At 35.8% G+C, this 17584-nt stretch overlaps 1 protein-coding gene across 1 annotated transcript in view; it reads right to left on the bottom strand.

Moving 5' to 3' along the window:
- Window positions 1-17584, bottom strand: part of TRIM24 (tripartite motif containing 24) — a 108307-nt gene that overhangs the window by 69211 nt on the left and 21512 nt on the right. Inside the window, exon 2 of the mRNA XM_063100368.1 lies at window positions 166-284. Within this exon, the coding sequence (XP_062956438.1) occupies window positions 166-284 (119 nt within the window). The remainder of the gene's footprint in view (window positions 1-165; window positions 285-17584) is intronic.

A 17584-nucleotide genomic window follows, 5' to 3' on the forward strand; every position in this document is an offset into this window, starting at 1 on the left:
GTTTTATTTCTTAAGCTAAATTATTCATTATTCTTTATATACCTTTTAAAATATTAAATAATTTCATAGGTTAATGGTCTAATGACTGGCTTCTTTTAGAGTCCTGTAGCATTTTAAGTTGCCTCATCAAGAGGAGGCAAAAGGTTCAAGATTTAATACACTTACCTGATTAGACTTTTCTACTGTACTGCTGGGAACCTCAGTAGTGTCCTTCACAAAAAAATTATCTATGATGTGCCTCTCTGCACATTCTTGGTTGCAAACTGGGCATCGAATGACTCCAACTGGGAAAGACAAAATTGCATTCTAAGTTTAACACAAATAGACTGAGTACTAAAACAACACGTCTCATTTAAACTGTGACTAGGTTCTTTTACAATATCCACTCTTTTTAAATTCATATCTATTGTCACTTAACACACAGCAATTCAGTTTATGTACATCTATGAAGCTTATTTATATATATATATATATATATATATATATATATATATCACACAAAGAATATATTAAATGATACATAAATCCTTATAATTTTAAATGAAGTGTCTCCATGCCCCAAATAGACATTCCCAGAAGCTACTGTTTTTTGCTATTTAACAACTTCTCTAGCAGTGGTTTTCATACAGGGATGTGCAGAACTATGCAGAAGATTTTTAAAAGAACAAGGAACTTGGTTCTCCCTAGACCTATAGAATCTGGATCATTGGAAGTGGAGCACAGACACGCTCATTTTGTTTAAAATCTCCACAGGAGATGATGAAACACTGTTTGCTGTTTCATTTCCCTTTAACAAATCACATTCCTTTGAAAAAAAGAATCATCTTTTATAGTTCTTGGTAAAGCAATAAATAATAATTGTGAATGAATTAAAAAATATAAACTTTATGCTGTAATTTGTACCAAGGAGATTAAAATAAGGTTCCCAAATATGTTTTTTATGGTTTTTTTAATGAAATGCATAAGAACGAACATAAAGTAATCCAAAGACCAATTTCATTTGCATATATAGCAACAAACAAAAAAATTTTAATTAAAATAACAGCAACAATAATATATTAAGTACTCAAGAATAAATTTAAAAAGATATATAAGGACATTGTTGAGAAGAATGCTAAACTATATTTTAAAAACATTTGAAATTATCTAAATAATGAAGAAAACATGTTCATGATGGTAAAGATGCCAATTTTCCTCAAATATATCTATAGATTCAATGCAGTTCTAGTAAGTCTCAACAGGAATTTCAGTAAAATTTTGACAAGTTGGAGGGACATGTCTACTAAATAATGAGACTTACTGTAAAGCTAAAATAATTGAAGACAGTCTGAAATATATTTAAGGATAAACAAAAATAGTACAAAACAAACACCAGAAACAGGCTCACGTATATGTACATTTTATACGTGAGAGATGTAGTACTAAAAATCAGTAGAAAAGATGACAAACTTTTCATACTGCTGGCTAGTTATCAACTGGGAAGGGGGAATGAAATTAGATCTCTACTAGATCTGATCCAAAAAGTAATTATTTTGGGTGGATTAAGAACTTTAAAACATTCACAAAGAAATATAGGAGAATATCTTTGTGATCTATGAGCAGGAATAAGTTTCTTAAGAAACAAAAAGCAAGAGCCATAAGGGAAAGATTAAAATATTCATCCTTGTTACAGAACTATGACTAGTCAAAAGATTACTATCAACAAAGTGAGAAGACAAGGCCCAAACTGAAAGATATACCCAACAAATAATACTTGTAAAGAATATTTAAAATCTGTAAAGATGTGACAATATATTCCATAGAAAAGAAAGATGAAATAAACATAATTTTCATTATTCCTCCAGCTAATTACAGCTAAAAACTCTAGACATTCTATAAAAAAAAAACATAAAAAGACAGTGAAAGGTAGCAGGAGGGAAGAGAGCAGACTGGTGAGAACTCAGAATCCAAGGAATGACACAGTGGTGATTTCACTGAGTTTTCTTTTAGTCTCATATATTCCAAAACCGGTTCTTATGAAACCAGCACCCCAGAAACACCAAAAGATGTAAACAGAAAAAGTCCCACATAAACCTGTACTCTCTACCCAAAGGAACAGCAAAGGGTAGCCTAGCAAGACAGAAAACTTAAACAACAACTGCTCAACACCAGGCAAACATTACATACAAAATTGTGTCCCTCTTTCCCACCAGCAAAGGCCCAGCAGGAAGCCTAAATTTCCACCCTGGCCAAGCTGAAACTAGTGCAACAACCACTCCCTGCTGGGTGGTATCAGAGAAGCCCCATGGGGAACTGGGCCTTTGATCACCAGGGCCCCCTGCCATGTCAGTGGAGACCACCTGAGGAGTCTGAGCAATAATGAGGTACCCCTCCATCTCCAAGCTGGGTTGGAGGCAGTCAGGATTTTTACTGCCACCTGCCATAACTTCCTCCTTCTCCCACGACAGTGGAATACACACAGGAAGCAGTAAGAGCCTGACCTTCGACTCTCACCCACTAGTAAGAATGAGGCTCTCCTCCTCTGATGTCAATGGAGGCAGAGTAGGGAACATAGACTTCTACTACCACTTTGCATAGGCAAGAAATAATAAATGTAGGCACAGAAGTTGATGAAATTGTAAACTTAAAAGCAGAGAAAAGTCAATGAAACAAAAAGCTGGTTATTTGAAAAAGTCAATAAAATTAACAAACCTCCAGCAAGATTGACAAAAACAAAAACAAACAAAAAAAACCAAATCAAACAAAAAAAAAGGAAACATAACTTGCCAACAAGAGGAATGAAAAAGGGGATTAGCATTACAGATCATGCAGACATCAAAAGGATAATAGAAGAATACTAAGAATGTAAGTGAAAACTTATGTAAATTGTATAAGTTCCTTAAAAAAAATACAAATTTGTTATAACACCAAGATCAAGGGTTAGGATCCTTATACCAGCCAACCACTTAAGTAAATAAATAAATAAATAAATAAATGCAAACTACACAACTCAACTAAGGCATATAATGATATGGAAATTGAGTGGTTCTAAGCAAAATGAAATACTTAGGTATAAACCCAACAAAACATGCACTGTAAGCTGAAAACTACAAAATGCTGATGAAAGAAGAAGAAGATCTAAATAAATGGAGAGGCATAGGGTGTTCATGGGTTGGGAAAATCAACACAGTAAAGATGTCAATTGTCCTTAATGTGATCTACAGGATTAAAACAATTTTTTAATATAATCCCAATGACATTTTTTGTAGATATATAAGGGATTGTTTTAATATTTATACAGAAATGCAAATGCACTATAATAGCTAAATCAATATTGAAAAAGAAGAATGAAGTACAGGAATCACTCTACTCAATTTCACAACTTACGTTATATAGCTACAATACTCAGAAATGTGATATTGACAGAGGAATAGACACAGTTGAATAAAACAAAATAGAGAACCTGAAATACAAGGGTACTTCAAAAAATAAGATTCGCATTATCTTTCAATTCTATTTTTCCACAACTTTTTGAAATAAAAAGTAGGGTCATACAAGTATCCATCCAAGTAGGGTGCTGTGGACTGACAGAATTGTGCCCCCCAAAGTCCATATATTAGAAGCTTAATTCCCATTGTAACTGTTGAGGGTGGGAAGTCCTATTATGGTAATTGAAAGGTGGGGCCTTGAAGAGGTGTTTACATTCTGAGGACCATGCCTAGTGAATGGATTAATAATGGTGGTCATGGGCATGGTTCTGAGGGCTTTAAAAGGAGAGTGAATGAGGTTAGTCTCTCTCTCTCTCTCTGCTTCTGCCATATCACAATGTGATACCCTGTGTCATGGAAGCCACCACCAAGGAAGATCCTCATCAGATGTGTTCCCTCGACTTTGGACTTCCCAGTCTCTGAAAGTGTAAGCAATAAATTTTTTTTTTTTAAACAAATTACCCAGTTCCAGGTATTTTGTTATAAGCAAGAGAAACGGACTAATACATAAGGTCAACTGATTTCTGACAGGAGTGCAAAAGCATCTTTATGCTGACAAGTATAAAATGCTGATGAAAGAAAAAGACTTAAATTCTTGGTGAGATATATACAGTGTTCATGGATGGAAAGATTCAACATAGTACAGATGTCAATTCTCCACAAATTGATCTACAGGCTAATGTATTCCTGTCAAAATCCCAGCAAGATTTTTTGTAGATACGAACAAGATTATTCAAAGATTTTATACAGAAAGGCAAAATCAATTTTGAAGAATGAAGAGAATCACCACATCCAATTTTAAGACTTATATACATACAGTAATTGAAAGAGTGGTATTGGGGGAAGGACAGACACAGAGATGAATGGAACAGAATAGAGAACTCAGAAACATCCACACAAGTAAGCCAAATTTTGACAAAGGTGTGAAAGCAATTCAATGAAAGAAAGAAAGTCTTCTCAACAAATTGTGTGGGAGCATCTGGGCATCCATAGGCAAAAAAAATGAACCTTAACCTGAACTTCATACTACACATAAAAATTAACTCAAAATGGAACAGATTTAAACATAAAGCATAAAACTATAAAACCTTTAGAAGAAAAGTTTCTTTTTCTTAAGAGAAAATCTTAAGGACTTAGGACTTGGCAAAGAGTTCTTAGGCATAATACCAAAAACACAATCCATAAAAGAAAAATATTGATGAATTGGACTTCATCAAAATTAAAAACTTTTACTCTTCAAAAGACTCCGTGAAGAGGATGAAGAGACAAATACACATTGGGAGAAAATATATGCAAATCACATATCTGACAAAGGATTCTTATCAACAATATATAAAGAACTCTCAAAATACAACAGTAAAAGAAACAAACAACTCAATTAGAAAATACGCAAAAGAGATGAAGAGACATTTCACTGATAAAGAGATACACATGGCAAATAAGCACATGAAAAGATGTTTCATGTCACTAGCCATTAGGTAAATACAAATTAAAACCATGAGAAGGTAGTAATACATAGCTATTAGAACAGCCAAAATTAGTAGTAGTGATAATACCAAATGCTGGTGAAAATGTAGAGAAACTGGATCTCATACATTCTCAGTGGGAATAGAAAATGATACAGCCACTCTAGAACACAAGTTGACAGTTTCTTTTAAAAACAAAACATAAGTTGAGCCAGCCCCGTGGCTCACTTGGGAGAGCGCGGTGCTGATAGTGCCGACACCGTGGGTTCGGATCCTACATAGGGATGAACAGCGCGCTCACTGGCTGAGCGTGGTGCAGACGACACCGAGCTGAGGGTTGTGATCCCCTTACGTGTCTAAAAACAAAACCAAACCACCACAACAAAAAAAACCTAAACATAAGTTTGTCATATTAACTCATTAATATAACACCTGGACATCCCAGAGAAATAAACTTAAGTCCACACAAAAACCTGCATGTCTGTAACACTGTTATTCATAATAGCCAAAAAGAGGAAACAACCCAAATCTTCTTAAATTAATGGTTAAATAAACTGTGGTACATCCATACCATAGAATGCTAGTAAAGGAACTATTGATACATACAAATTGGATGGATCTTAAGGGTATCATTCTGAGTGGAAAAAAGCCAATTTCAAAAGATCATTTATGAATGATTTCATGAATTGTCAAGATTACAGGGAACAGATTTGTGGTTTCCCTGAAATTTGGGAGTGGGGGGAGGTTGTGACTGTAAATGGGTAGCAAGAGGGAGAGCTTTTTGTGGTGACATAATAGTTCAGTACCTTTATGGTGATGGTGGTTACACGAATCTACACATGTGATGAAGTGGAGAACTATACACACTTTTGTACCAGTGTCAATTTCCTGGCTTTTATATTATATTGCAGTTATGTAAGACACAATCGCTGGGTAAAACAAGGTACATGGGACTTCTCTGCAAATCGTGGTGTGTCCCAAGTTTGCATCACTACCTGGAATTTCATTCCCAAGCCCCAAGTGTATCTTTTCAGGACAAGAAAAACAAGACAGTGCATATTACGTAGTAAATACTTCAATGCTTGAAAGAAGGAAGCAATTCTTTTGACACACTATCCTGGGAAGAGTGGAAATACTGTGGAAATGTAATTCTACTCCCCTTTTCGAAAGATGAAAATTTGAAATCAGAAAGGCAAGCAGGGAGTCAACTTTAACTAAAGAGAAAGAGTAAAGCAAATGGACCAGTACAAATGCTATATAAGTTGCTTCTTTTTGCCAATACTAAAAGTGAAGAATACAGACTATGTGCCAGAAACAAGCTAAACAAGGAAACCACCTTTTATTAAGTTGGACCAACTAATACTTCAAGTGTTATATTTTTCTTCATTTTTAAGAAAAAGAGCTGCTGCGATTTTGTTCATTACCCATCTAAATATGTTTCTGCGTTTGCTGAAATCATAAAACGTTTAAATAACTGTAAGATCATATAACATGACTGATGTAGATTAATGATAGATCATAAATTACACACTTACAAAAGCAAATGGACATAAAATGAACTTACTAGGATTTGTTTTTACTCCTTTTTCTACAAATTTAATGTTTCCAAAATTTTGGGTCTTGAGATTGGATATGATTTGCTATTGCCTTTTTGTGAAGATTTAGTTTCTAAACTTTAGCATAATGCAGGGTTTATGCTTTGACATTATGTGCCAGGAATGGTTAACACCTCTTTGACTGCCCACAAAAGAGATATATGTGGATTTAAAGTCTCTTATTACACACTGTGGATCACAGACACAAGTGAATTGAATCCATGAGATGGATTACCACTAGTTAAACAACTATATTCCAACATTCATGGGAGAAAGGAAAGGATCTATAGAATGCAAAATAGAGCTCTTGCCATGGTCTTGTCAATACCACTAATGGCTACTTAAACATACAAACAAGGGTACTTCAAAAAGTTGATGGAAAGATTCATATTATCTTTTAACTCTTTTTCCACAAACTTTTTGAAGTACTCTCATACATATGCTATCTACAAGAAACCCACTTGAAATATACACAAAGAGGTTAAAGGAAAAAATGGAAATAGATACACATAGAAACAATAAGCATATGTGCAGGACACTCCAGGTGGTCTTGGACCAAGACAGTTCTCTCCACCTCCTCGCTTACAGTTCTCCAGAATAACTGTAGAATGTGCTGAGAATCCAACATCCTGAGACAAGGATAAGCTGGCTGGAACAAATCAGTTTCTGCTCCTGTCCCCACCATAGAAACAGGATGTCCTTCAATGCTTCAGCCCAGCAAATCCTGTGATCCATGGGGTAAAAAACCCAGGGTAGACTGCTTTCCAGAGTCCCTCAGTAGCAGTGCAGGCAAGATTTCATCCACCCTGCACAGCTTTCCTAAGCCTTGGGGGACCGATTCACAATGAATACTACACTTCTGCTATCCCTTGCTGCCTATCTGCGAGTGATAAAACCACTTCATGTAAATTGTTTTGTGTGTGTGCTGTCTCACTGGGCCCAGGCAAGCAGTAAAAGTGCAGCCCAAGATGTCACAGTGAACCTGCTTCACATATGAAACTTGGAGGACTTTATAATAATATCAGACAAAGTAAGGGGATCTTAACCCTTGACTTGGTGTTGTCAGCACCACGCTCACCCCAGTGAGCCAACCGGCCATCCCTATATGGGATCCGAACCCGTGGCCTTGGTGTTATCAGCACCGCACTCTCCCGAGTGAGCCACGGGCTGGCCCAATATCAGACAAAGTAGATTTCAGAACAAGGACTACTGCCAGAGAAAAAGTGAGAACAATGTATAATGATAAAGGTGTCAATTCTTCAAGAAGACATAATCCTACATGCACATATACCTAATTAACAGAGCTTCAGAATACATAATGTAAAAATTGATACAGCTAAAAAGAAAAAATGGACACATCCACATTATATAGATTTCAACTCTCCTCTCTCAGTAAACAGAGCAGTAGATAGAAAACCAGTAAGGATATAGAAGACTTGAACAAAAGAATCAAATAACTTGATCCAACTGACAAAGAACACCCAATGTCAGCAGAATGTACATTAAGTGTAAATGGGATACTCACCAAGATCGCACATATGCTGGGCAACTGAACATGTTTAAATAAATTTAAAAGAACTAAAAACACACAGAATATGTTCCATGACCACAACGAGACTAACTTAGAAATCAGTAACATACAGAACTGGAAAATCCCCTAATATCTGGAAATTAAACAATTTACTTCCACATAACTCATGTGTTAATGAAGATTGGCTTAAAAATTAATGATTTAAGCTTCTATCTTAAAAAGCTAGAAAAAGAACAAATTAACCCCAAAGAAAAAAGGAAAAAGAAAAGCCAATGAAAGAAAAAAAAGGAAAATAGAGAAAAAAAAAAAAAAAAATCAATGAAACCAAAGCCAAGTTCTTGACAAAAGTCAGTAAAATCAGTAAACCTCTAGCTAGACTGATCAAGAAAAAAAGAGAGAAAAACTTACCAAAATTAGAAATAAAGTAGAGGTCATTTCTATAGATCCTATGAACCTTAAAAAGGTAGTAAAGGAATATTATGAACAACTTGATTAAAATGATTAATCCTTTAAAAGATACAATTATCATAACCTCAAGAAAAAACAGAAAACCCAAATAGCCCTATATCAATTAAAGAAATTGAATCTGTAATGAAAAACTTTCCCACAAAGACAAGTCTAGACCAAAAGGGTCCACTGGTGAATTCTATTAAACATCTAAAGAAGACAATACCTTCCCTAAACAAACTCTTTTAGAAAACAGAGAATTAGAGAATACTTCTCACTTTATTTTATGAGGCCAGTATTACCCTGATACTAAAATCAGATATAGCCTTTACAGGAAAGAAAACTGTAGACCAATATCTCTCATGAACAAATATTAACAAAAATCATTAAGAAAATATTAGAAAATCAAATATAGAAATACATAAAAAGGATAATACTTGGCCTCGTGGTACAACGGCAGCACATCTGACTCTAAGAAGGATAATACAACATGAGACTGGGATATTTAATTATGCTAGAAAGCACGAAAAAGTTAAAAATAGGTTGCATCAAATTGAGACAATTTGAAGGTCAAAATGATAAAGACTAATCAACTAAATAACATGCATTAAGTATTTTTAAAAACCTATGAGTTATATGATACAAAACAAACTAAATCCTTTACCCCCAGTGGCAGTGACTATGACCCTAACTCTTTACCTCTAAAAAATAATAATTAAAAAGAAAGAATTACACAATTATCCTGCAATTACATTAAGAACTAGGCAGCCTAGTTAGTAAAGAAGAGCTCTATCATACAGAAAAAAATGTAGAAAAAGGAACTAGAGAAATCACCATTTTAGAGCCCTTGTTAAGAAACTGATTCATTGATTTAGCATCAATAACTTTAAAACCATTAGGAAAAGACTGAGCAAATAAGTCACAGGTTCCCCAATTATCCCTTCACAGTTTATTTACTAGTTCACAAAAGGAAGAACATAACTTTATAACATATAATCTGGTGGGTCAACCTGCACACCCATTCTAACTAGCAAATCTGATATTATTCGCCTCCTGATGTGATACAGCTTCTTCTATAGAGTATTCTTACCTAACAAGATTTCACCTGAATTTAATCAATCTGTTAAACTTCTACTTTAGAGGAATGACTTAAAGAGCATATGAAAAAACATACAAATCTAGAACGCAAAGTATTTTACAATTCAACTGGTTGTTTCTCTCCAACAAATCCAAATAATGGAAATAAAGACAGGAGAGGAGAATACCCTAGATTAAGAGAGATATAATAATCAAATGAGATACATAGAAAACTGGATTCTGGTCTGAATAAAACAAATGCAAAGGACATTTGGGGGACAAATAGGGAAATGTAAAGATAAACTTGAATTAGAATATTGAGACATAAGGCTGGCTGCTTAGCTCAGTTGGTTAGAACACGGTGTTGATGATGCCAAGGTCAAGGGTCCAGATCCCCATGCTGGCCAACTGCCCCTCCTCCAACCTCCAAAAAGAATATTGAAAACTAATAGCTATTTCAGTTAGCTCTGAAAAGGTTATTGGGATTGTCAAGGTGACTGTATTTTTTTGGAGATGCAAATTAAAGTACTGAAGGATGAAATACCCTATCTGTGATTTACTTTAAAATGGCAGCAAAGTATGTCATGGAAAATGGGAAAGTAAGGTGCTTCAGCAGTTGGTCCTTCCACAAAACGAAAATTAAGTTGGAAAATATGATCAGAATCAACTATTTCAGAACTCTGGAACCCCTCAGACACTTAAGCAATCAGGGAAGTGCTTGATAAGGGGACAGTCTGCTAAACTTTGATAAGAGAGAGGAGTATGTGAATCTGCTACCATGCCCTTTTCTTTATATTTGACCCTGTTAGGCTACGTAGCAGCTTCTCTGGCGGTATCTATAAAACATTTAAAAAGGCATACACCATCATTTTTTTAAAAATCTAGACATTTAAAGAAATCTTTGAGAGGTCATGAGCTGATACAGAGATAACAGAACATAAACTTCAATAATACACATAACAAGGAATACAGGCTTTGTAAAAATACTTTGGAAAAGTTACTATATAGACAACTTTAGATCTCAACAAGCAACAAAATCAATCCATGAGGAGAATCTGATTTCCAGAGTTATCACATTAGAATACTCAAATTGCCCAGTTCTCAACAAAAAATTACAAAGCATAAAAAGAAACCAGAAAATATAGCTCATTCATAGGAAAAAAAGAATTTGAGAGAAACTATTCCTGAGAAAGCCCAGAAATTGGAACTATTAGTCAAAAATGTTAACTCACCTGTCTCAAATTTGCTCAATGAGCTAAAGGAAACCATTGACGAAGGAGCTAAAGAATATCAGAACACTGTATGAACAAATAGGGAATGTCAGTAAAGAGATACACATTATAAAAATGAACCAAATTGAAATTCTGAGCTAAAAAGCACAAGAGCTAAAATGGCAGATTTGAGCAGGCAGAAGAAAGAATAAGCAAATTTGAAGATGAAGCAATTTAAAAGGTCTAGCCTGATGAGTAGAATGAAAAAATAAAGAAAACTGAACAGAACCCAACAAACCTATGTGACAATCATCCAATGTACCAGTGGATGTCATGGGAGTCCCACAAGTATAAAAGGGAGACAAAGAGGGCAAAAAATATTTAAATAAATAATGCCTGAAAACATCTCAAATTTGATGAAAGACATGAATATATATATCTAAGATGCTCAACAAGTTGAAAGCAGAATAAACTCAAGATCTTGTTACTGTGGTAACTAGAACTCTAATTCTCCTACTCCTTAGGGATTGTTAATTTTTGCTTGCTGATGGCTGGAGCAGTCTGGTTGTGACTTTTTCTAACTATTTTGCAAAATGTATATTCTTTGTTGTAGGTGGCCACTAAAGTTTCTATAAAACCAGCACCAGAGATGAAAAAGAGGACTTCATAACTTTAGACAATACAGATATTATTAATTATTATGAACTACATGTACCAATAAAATTGAAAATTTATATAGAATGCACAAATTCCTAGAAAAAATAAAACTGTCTACACCACAGTATCTCAAGTAGAAACAGAAAACCTGAAGTCTTATAAACCTTTAAGAAAAGTGAATCAAGAGTCAAAAATCTTCCCACAAAGAAAAATCCAGGCCCTGACTGCTTACCATACATTCAAGAAATACTTTAATTCTAATCTTACACAAATTCTTTCAGAAAAAGTAAAAAGGTAGCACTGTGCAATCCATTTTATAAAGTTCATGTAATTCTACAGGAAAGCTTGTAAGAGTAGTATTATAAAGGGAAATCACAGGTCAACGTAATTAATAAATACAGAAGTAATAAAATATTAGCAAACCAAATCCTGCAACATGTGAAAAAGATAACATACCATCATTAAGTAGACTTATGACTAGGAATGCAAGATTATTTAGAAAATCAATTCTTAGAAATCACCACATTTAACAGATTAAAGGAAAAAATTATGCTTTCACTAGACGCAGAAAAGGTGTATGATTTTATAAAAAATCTACTCATGATTAAAAAGACACGTATGTGTATAATCCTCTGAGAATATTAGGAATAAATGGAGTGGTATAAGGCCTAAAATTAAAGCTCAGTATTATGTGCTGAGCCTTGATTCTGGCAAAATTGAGAGGGCTTTCAATAGCCTAATCACAAGTTCTCCCCCTTCCTTTCTGACAAATAAGGTCCCCTAACCAAATACCCATCCTTACTGACCCCCCTCTTCCTGCATCCAGCACACCACCGCTGCCACGGGGCCTGCCCAGGGTCCTGAGGCATACAGCCAGGGACCAACCCCTCCTCCCACAACCAGGCAAGCAGCACACCAAAAACACCACTTTCATGTGGGGGGCCCACCACAGCCACAATAGCCACAGATCCCACAAAAGCAGCTACACGCCATAACCGCTGTGCAGATGGCCCACCAACTGCTCGAGTGCATTGATACGAGAGTCACCAGCAGAGACCAAAGAAGAGGATGTCTCTCTCCACAAAGCCCATTCCAGAGTGACAGAAGAAGAATCGACTCTACAGTAATAGTGGGGGATCTGAACACACCTCTCTCAGCACTGAGCAGATCATCTAGGTAATAAATCAACAGACTAACCATTACTCTTTCAGAAGGAGAGAAGAAATCTAGGGTTATCAGAGGTGTGAGGGGGTACGGAGAGGAGGATGGGGAAAGACTGGATAAGGGACATAAAGAATAAGTATGATTTGTGATAATATATATGCTAATAATATTGATTTGATCAACATACATCAGTGTTGAACCCCTAAAATATGTATAAGCAATTATGATTCAATAAAAAAGCAACAACATCATTAAAACAAATGGGGGAAAAAAAAAACCCCATCCTTTATCAAAAGGACCAGGCAGTTTCTGCTTATCCTTGAATATCAGGTTTCAGTTCCCTGCCAGCTTACAGAATTACTCAAACAAGCTAATCACATCCTCCAGCAGGAGCCAGTGGGAACCCTACTTTCATTATACTACATACAAAGACTGCCTCCCACAGTACCTGGCTGTTCACTCTGTCCCAAGTGCATGTGACCCTGCATGGCATGTGATATACTCCTCTCCAGGGCTGTGGCTATACAAAAGTACGTGACTAATGAACTGCTATTCATCTGTCCAGTGTTCGGTATTGTGTCTAGGCTGTCTTCATAATCCTAGGGTAGGACTTCCTCCCTCACCAGTAAGGTGAATAAGTAGGCTATTAAAACAATGGGAACACTTCTAATGGTATAAAAGATTATATATCCTACAGTAAACTTTGTATTTAATGGTATAATGTTGAAAGCTTTTTATTTGGGATCAGGAGCGGGACAAAGATGCCCACTAGTACCACTTTTATTCAACAACGCACTGAAGTGTTTAGGCAGCACGATAGAGCAAGAAGAAGAAAAGTTAGAAGGATTAGAAAAGATGAAATAAAAAGTGTTTGTTATTCACAGATAATATGATTATATAAGTAGAAAAGCCAAACAAAGCTACAGAGAAATTACAATTGGTAAGATTCAACAAAGTTACTGAAAAGAAATAAATATTTGAAACACATTTTTTTTTTATTTACCAGAAACAAAAAAGTAAAAATGAAGTTAAAATAGGGTAGCATAAATGTAGCAACCCCAGCACTCTACCCTACAGAACAAACTTTATTTTCCTTTTATTGCTAGCCCTTAATGATTAACTAAGATTGTATGGAAAGCTGCTTCAAGACTCTACTTCCTGTTTCCCTGATACATTTACTTATATAAACCCCAGCCCTCCCCTTTGTCTCCCAGTTGACATCTTCCAATATAAAAAGCCTTTCTTTTAAGTTCTATCTGGTGGGTGTAATTGGTGGTCCTATAGGGGCAAGCACTTGGACCCACATGGATCAGATTCCAGCCTCTCATACATTGGTTGATGGTGAAGAAGAATCCCACCGGATTCATTAGTTACAAATACCATTAATAGCAGCACTAAAACCTATCAAGTAGCAGAAAAAATCCTAAGAGAAGATGTGTAAAATCCCTATAGGAATAATTACAAATATTTAATGAGAGACTAAAGAAAACATAATAAGATATATATCACGGCTGTGGATTGGAAAATTCAATATTACAGACATATACTTCCCAAGTTGATTTATTATTTCCCACAATCCCAATCAATATTTTCTTAGGTTCTCTATGGAACTTGAAAGGTGAATTCTAAAATGTATGTGATAATTTAAACAGCTAAAACTAATCAAAAGACATTTCTGAAGAACAATTACAGGTAGTGGTGGGGGCTGCAATGAGGACTTGTTTTTACCAGCTATCAAAACCTATTGTAAAAACAGTGATTAAGATATAGTGGCAGTATTAAGTGACAGAGTGAGCAAAAGATCAGAATTGCCTGAGAAACAGAGATCAGAATGCAAAGAAAGACTCATGCATATATACATACTTAATAATTTATAGGGATAGCAGTGCAGAGCATTGGGAAAATAATGGAATTTTTAATAATGGGGCTGGGACAGCTGCTAAAAAGTGAAACTGGACTCCAATCTCTCACCATATATATAAATCAACTGCAGATGAAACAAAGACCTAAATGTGAAGGGCAAACTATAGAGCTTTCAAAAGAAAGTAATTTCATGACTTTGGGGTACAGAAACATTCTTAAAACTAAAGTGTTAACCACAAAAGACAACTCATAAAATTAAGTTTGGTTCAAAGGACAATATAAAACAAACAGAATGGGAGAAGCTATCTAGAATATAAAAGCACTTCTATTAAAATTAAACAACCCAACCAAAAATGGAAAAGGGATTTGAACAAGCACTTCACAACAACTAAAATCCAAATGGTCAATATGAATATGAAAGATGCTCAATCCAACTAGCACTTGGGAAAAGCATATCAGATCCAAAGAATTTAACAGGAAACACTGGTAATATTGCCAAGAAACCAAAAAGACTAATAACATTAAATATTGGTGAACATCTATATCTTAGCCAAAGGGAACATACAGGAAATGCTGATGAGTACATGAGAGTTGATGAAAGTTGAAGATTCACATACCCAATGACCAAATCTGCTTTTCAGTAAGAAATTCAAGACTCATATATGTGAACATCAGGATACATTAACAAGAATGTTAACAGTTGCATTATTAAAAAGCCAAAAAAACCAAACAACATTGCAAATACATAGCAACAACAGAAAGGAAAAATTAACTGTAGTATATTTTTACAATGTACTATTATACAGCACTAAAAGCAAATGAATTATAGTTATATGCAATAACATGTATGGCCCCCTCAATGTTAAATGAAAATAGCAAAAATCAAATATATCAGTATCATTCCTTTTACACAAAGTCCCAAAACAGGCAAAGCTAAATTATAGTATTTACCACAAAGTAAATGAAGTTGTTAACAAAGAAGTTGGGCAAATGGTTACCCTCTATGAGAAAGGGAAGGGGTAATGAAAAAAGGGCACTCTAGGAACTTCAGAGGTACTAACAATGTTTATTTTCAGATCTAAGTGGTGGTTACATAAGTATTTAAACTGTTAACTGTAGATGTGTTTCTCCCACAATTTTAAAAAAGTGTAAGGGTCCTCTTCAAGAAAACTGAGAAAGCAGGATGAGAATCAAGAACAGTTAGGAAGCCGATGAAATGAACCCTAAGAAATAACGCAGGCCTGACCTAAGAGGATAAAAAGAAGGCAACAGATTTTTGGAGATGTAGAAAGGAGTGTTGACAGAAATTAAGAGGATAGTTATAAAAGGATGAAGCCTTAACTTTTAGCTTTGTACTTTCAAACCCTGTTAAAATAATACATTGGGAGGCCATTAGATTGAGAAGGCTCTAGCACCTTGGGTTCCTACTAAAGCAAACGGAAACCAACATAAAATTAAGCTCAGCCAATCAGAAACCACCAACTAATAAAAATGTGTGACTAGGGACTTTCCATGTTAACCAATCAAACATTTTGCCTTGCTTCTGAGAGAACCTTACAAGTTTACCTCTCCTGCCTTCTCAGTGGGACACTAAAGCACCACTTGATGTCTGGTGCTGCCCAATTCATGATTTGACTGCTCAAATAAACTCACTAAAATTTTAATATGCCTAAATTTATCTTTTTATTAGCATATTCATCATTACAGATCATAATCTTTCTCCATGCCCTCCACCTAACCTATCACTCCCCAACCCCCTTTCCTCCCTTCCCCCCATCTCTACTATCCTTAGGTTTGTTCTCTTCTTCTGAAAGTTCAATGTGTTATTGAGGTCTTTTCTTTCTCATCTGTCATCCTTTCCTTTTTTCTTAGCATGCAGTTATGAGTGAGAACATGTCGTATTTCTCTTACTGTGTCTGGCTTATTTCACTTAACATAACTTTCTCCATGCTCATCCATGTTGCTGCAAGTGGCAGAACTTCATTCTTTTTTATGGCTGAGTAGTATTCCACTGTGTGTATCTACCATATTTGCCTTATCCAGTCATCCATCAATGGACATTTAGGTTGGTTCCATACTTGGGCTATTGTAAATAGAGCTGCAAAGAACATAGGAGTGCAGGTATCCCTTTGACATGATGATTTCCATTCCTTTGGATATATACCCAGTAGTGGGATTGCTGGATCAAATGGTAGTTCTATCTGTAGTTGTCTGAGAAACCTCCATACTGTTTTCCATAATGGCTGTGCTAATTTGTCAGGCCTTAAAAACTAACGCCACCTTAAGTGACATTACAAGTGGCGCCATTATGGGCCCACAAGGGCGTGTTAACGTGGCAGCCTAAGACGGTGCCGGGAGGAAGTAGGGTGGGAGTGTCTGCGGGAACCTTGCCTTAGCCCTTATTGGCCAAATACGTGCTTCCACGCTCGTGAACACTGCATGATTGCAATAGCTAGGCATTGAGACAGGATGCATGCTCTCGTAACCTTTAAGCTGATAGGATTATGTAAAAAACCTCCGTTCCCCATTTGCCTTTAAAAGCAAGTGCTTGTGTGATAATAAACGGAACTGCTCGACAGAACCCCCGCCACGTCTGAGTGTCCTTTAACTGGGCTGGTTGGGGCCGGCGGTGTGCTCACCTCTCTTCACGGCTCTCTTCCCCCGTCTCCTTCCAAAGGAGACAGGAGGGAAAGAGGAATCCGGGCCATTCGCTCACCCACCATAAAGAAACGAGGCTAGGGCTGTTCAGGTCGGCCGGCGGCAGACCCAACACTAATTTACATTCCCACCAACAGCGTAGAACAGTTCCCCTTTCCCCTCATCCTCGCCAGCATTTGTTATTCTCAGTCTTTTTAATAATGGCCAGTCTAACTGCAGTGAGATATCTCAGTGTGGTTTTGACTTGCATTTCTCTGATGATTAGTGACACTGAGCATTTTTTCACATACCTGTTAGCCATTTGTATGTCTTCCTTTGAAAAATGTCTGTCTCCTTTGCCCATTTTTCAATTGCATTATTTGGGTTTTTTACTGTGTATTTGCTTGATTCCTTATATATTCTAGATATTAACCCCTTGTTGAATGTATAGTTTGCAAATATTTTCTCC

This window comes from Cynocephalus volans, chromosome 6 (genome assembly GCF_027409185.1).
Source record: "Cynocephalus volans isolate mCynVol1 chromosome 6, mCynVol1.pri, whole genome shotgun sequence".
Classification (NCBI taxonomy): Eukaryota; Metazoa; Chordata; class Mammalia; order Dermoptera; family Cynocephalidae; genus Cynocephalus; species Cynocephalus volans.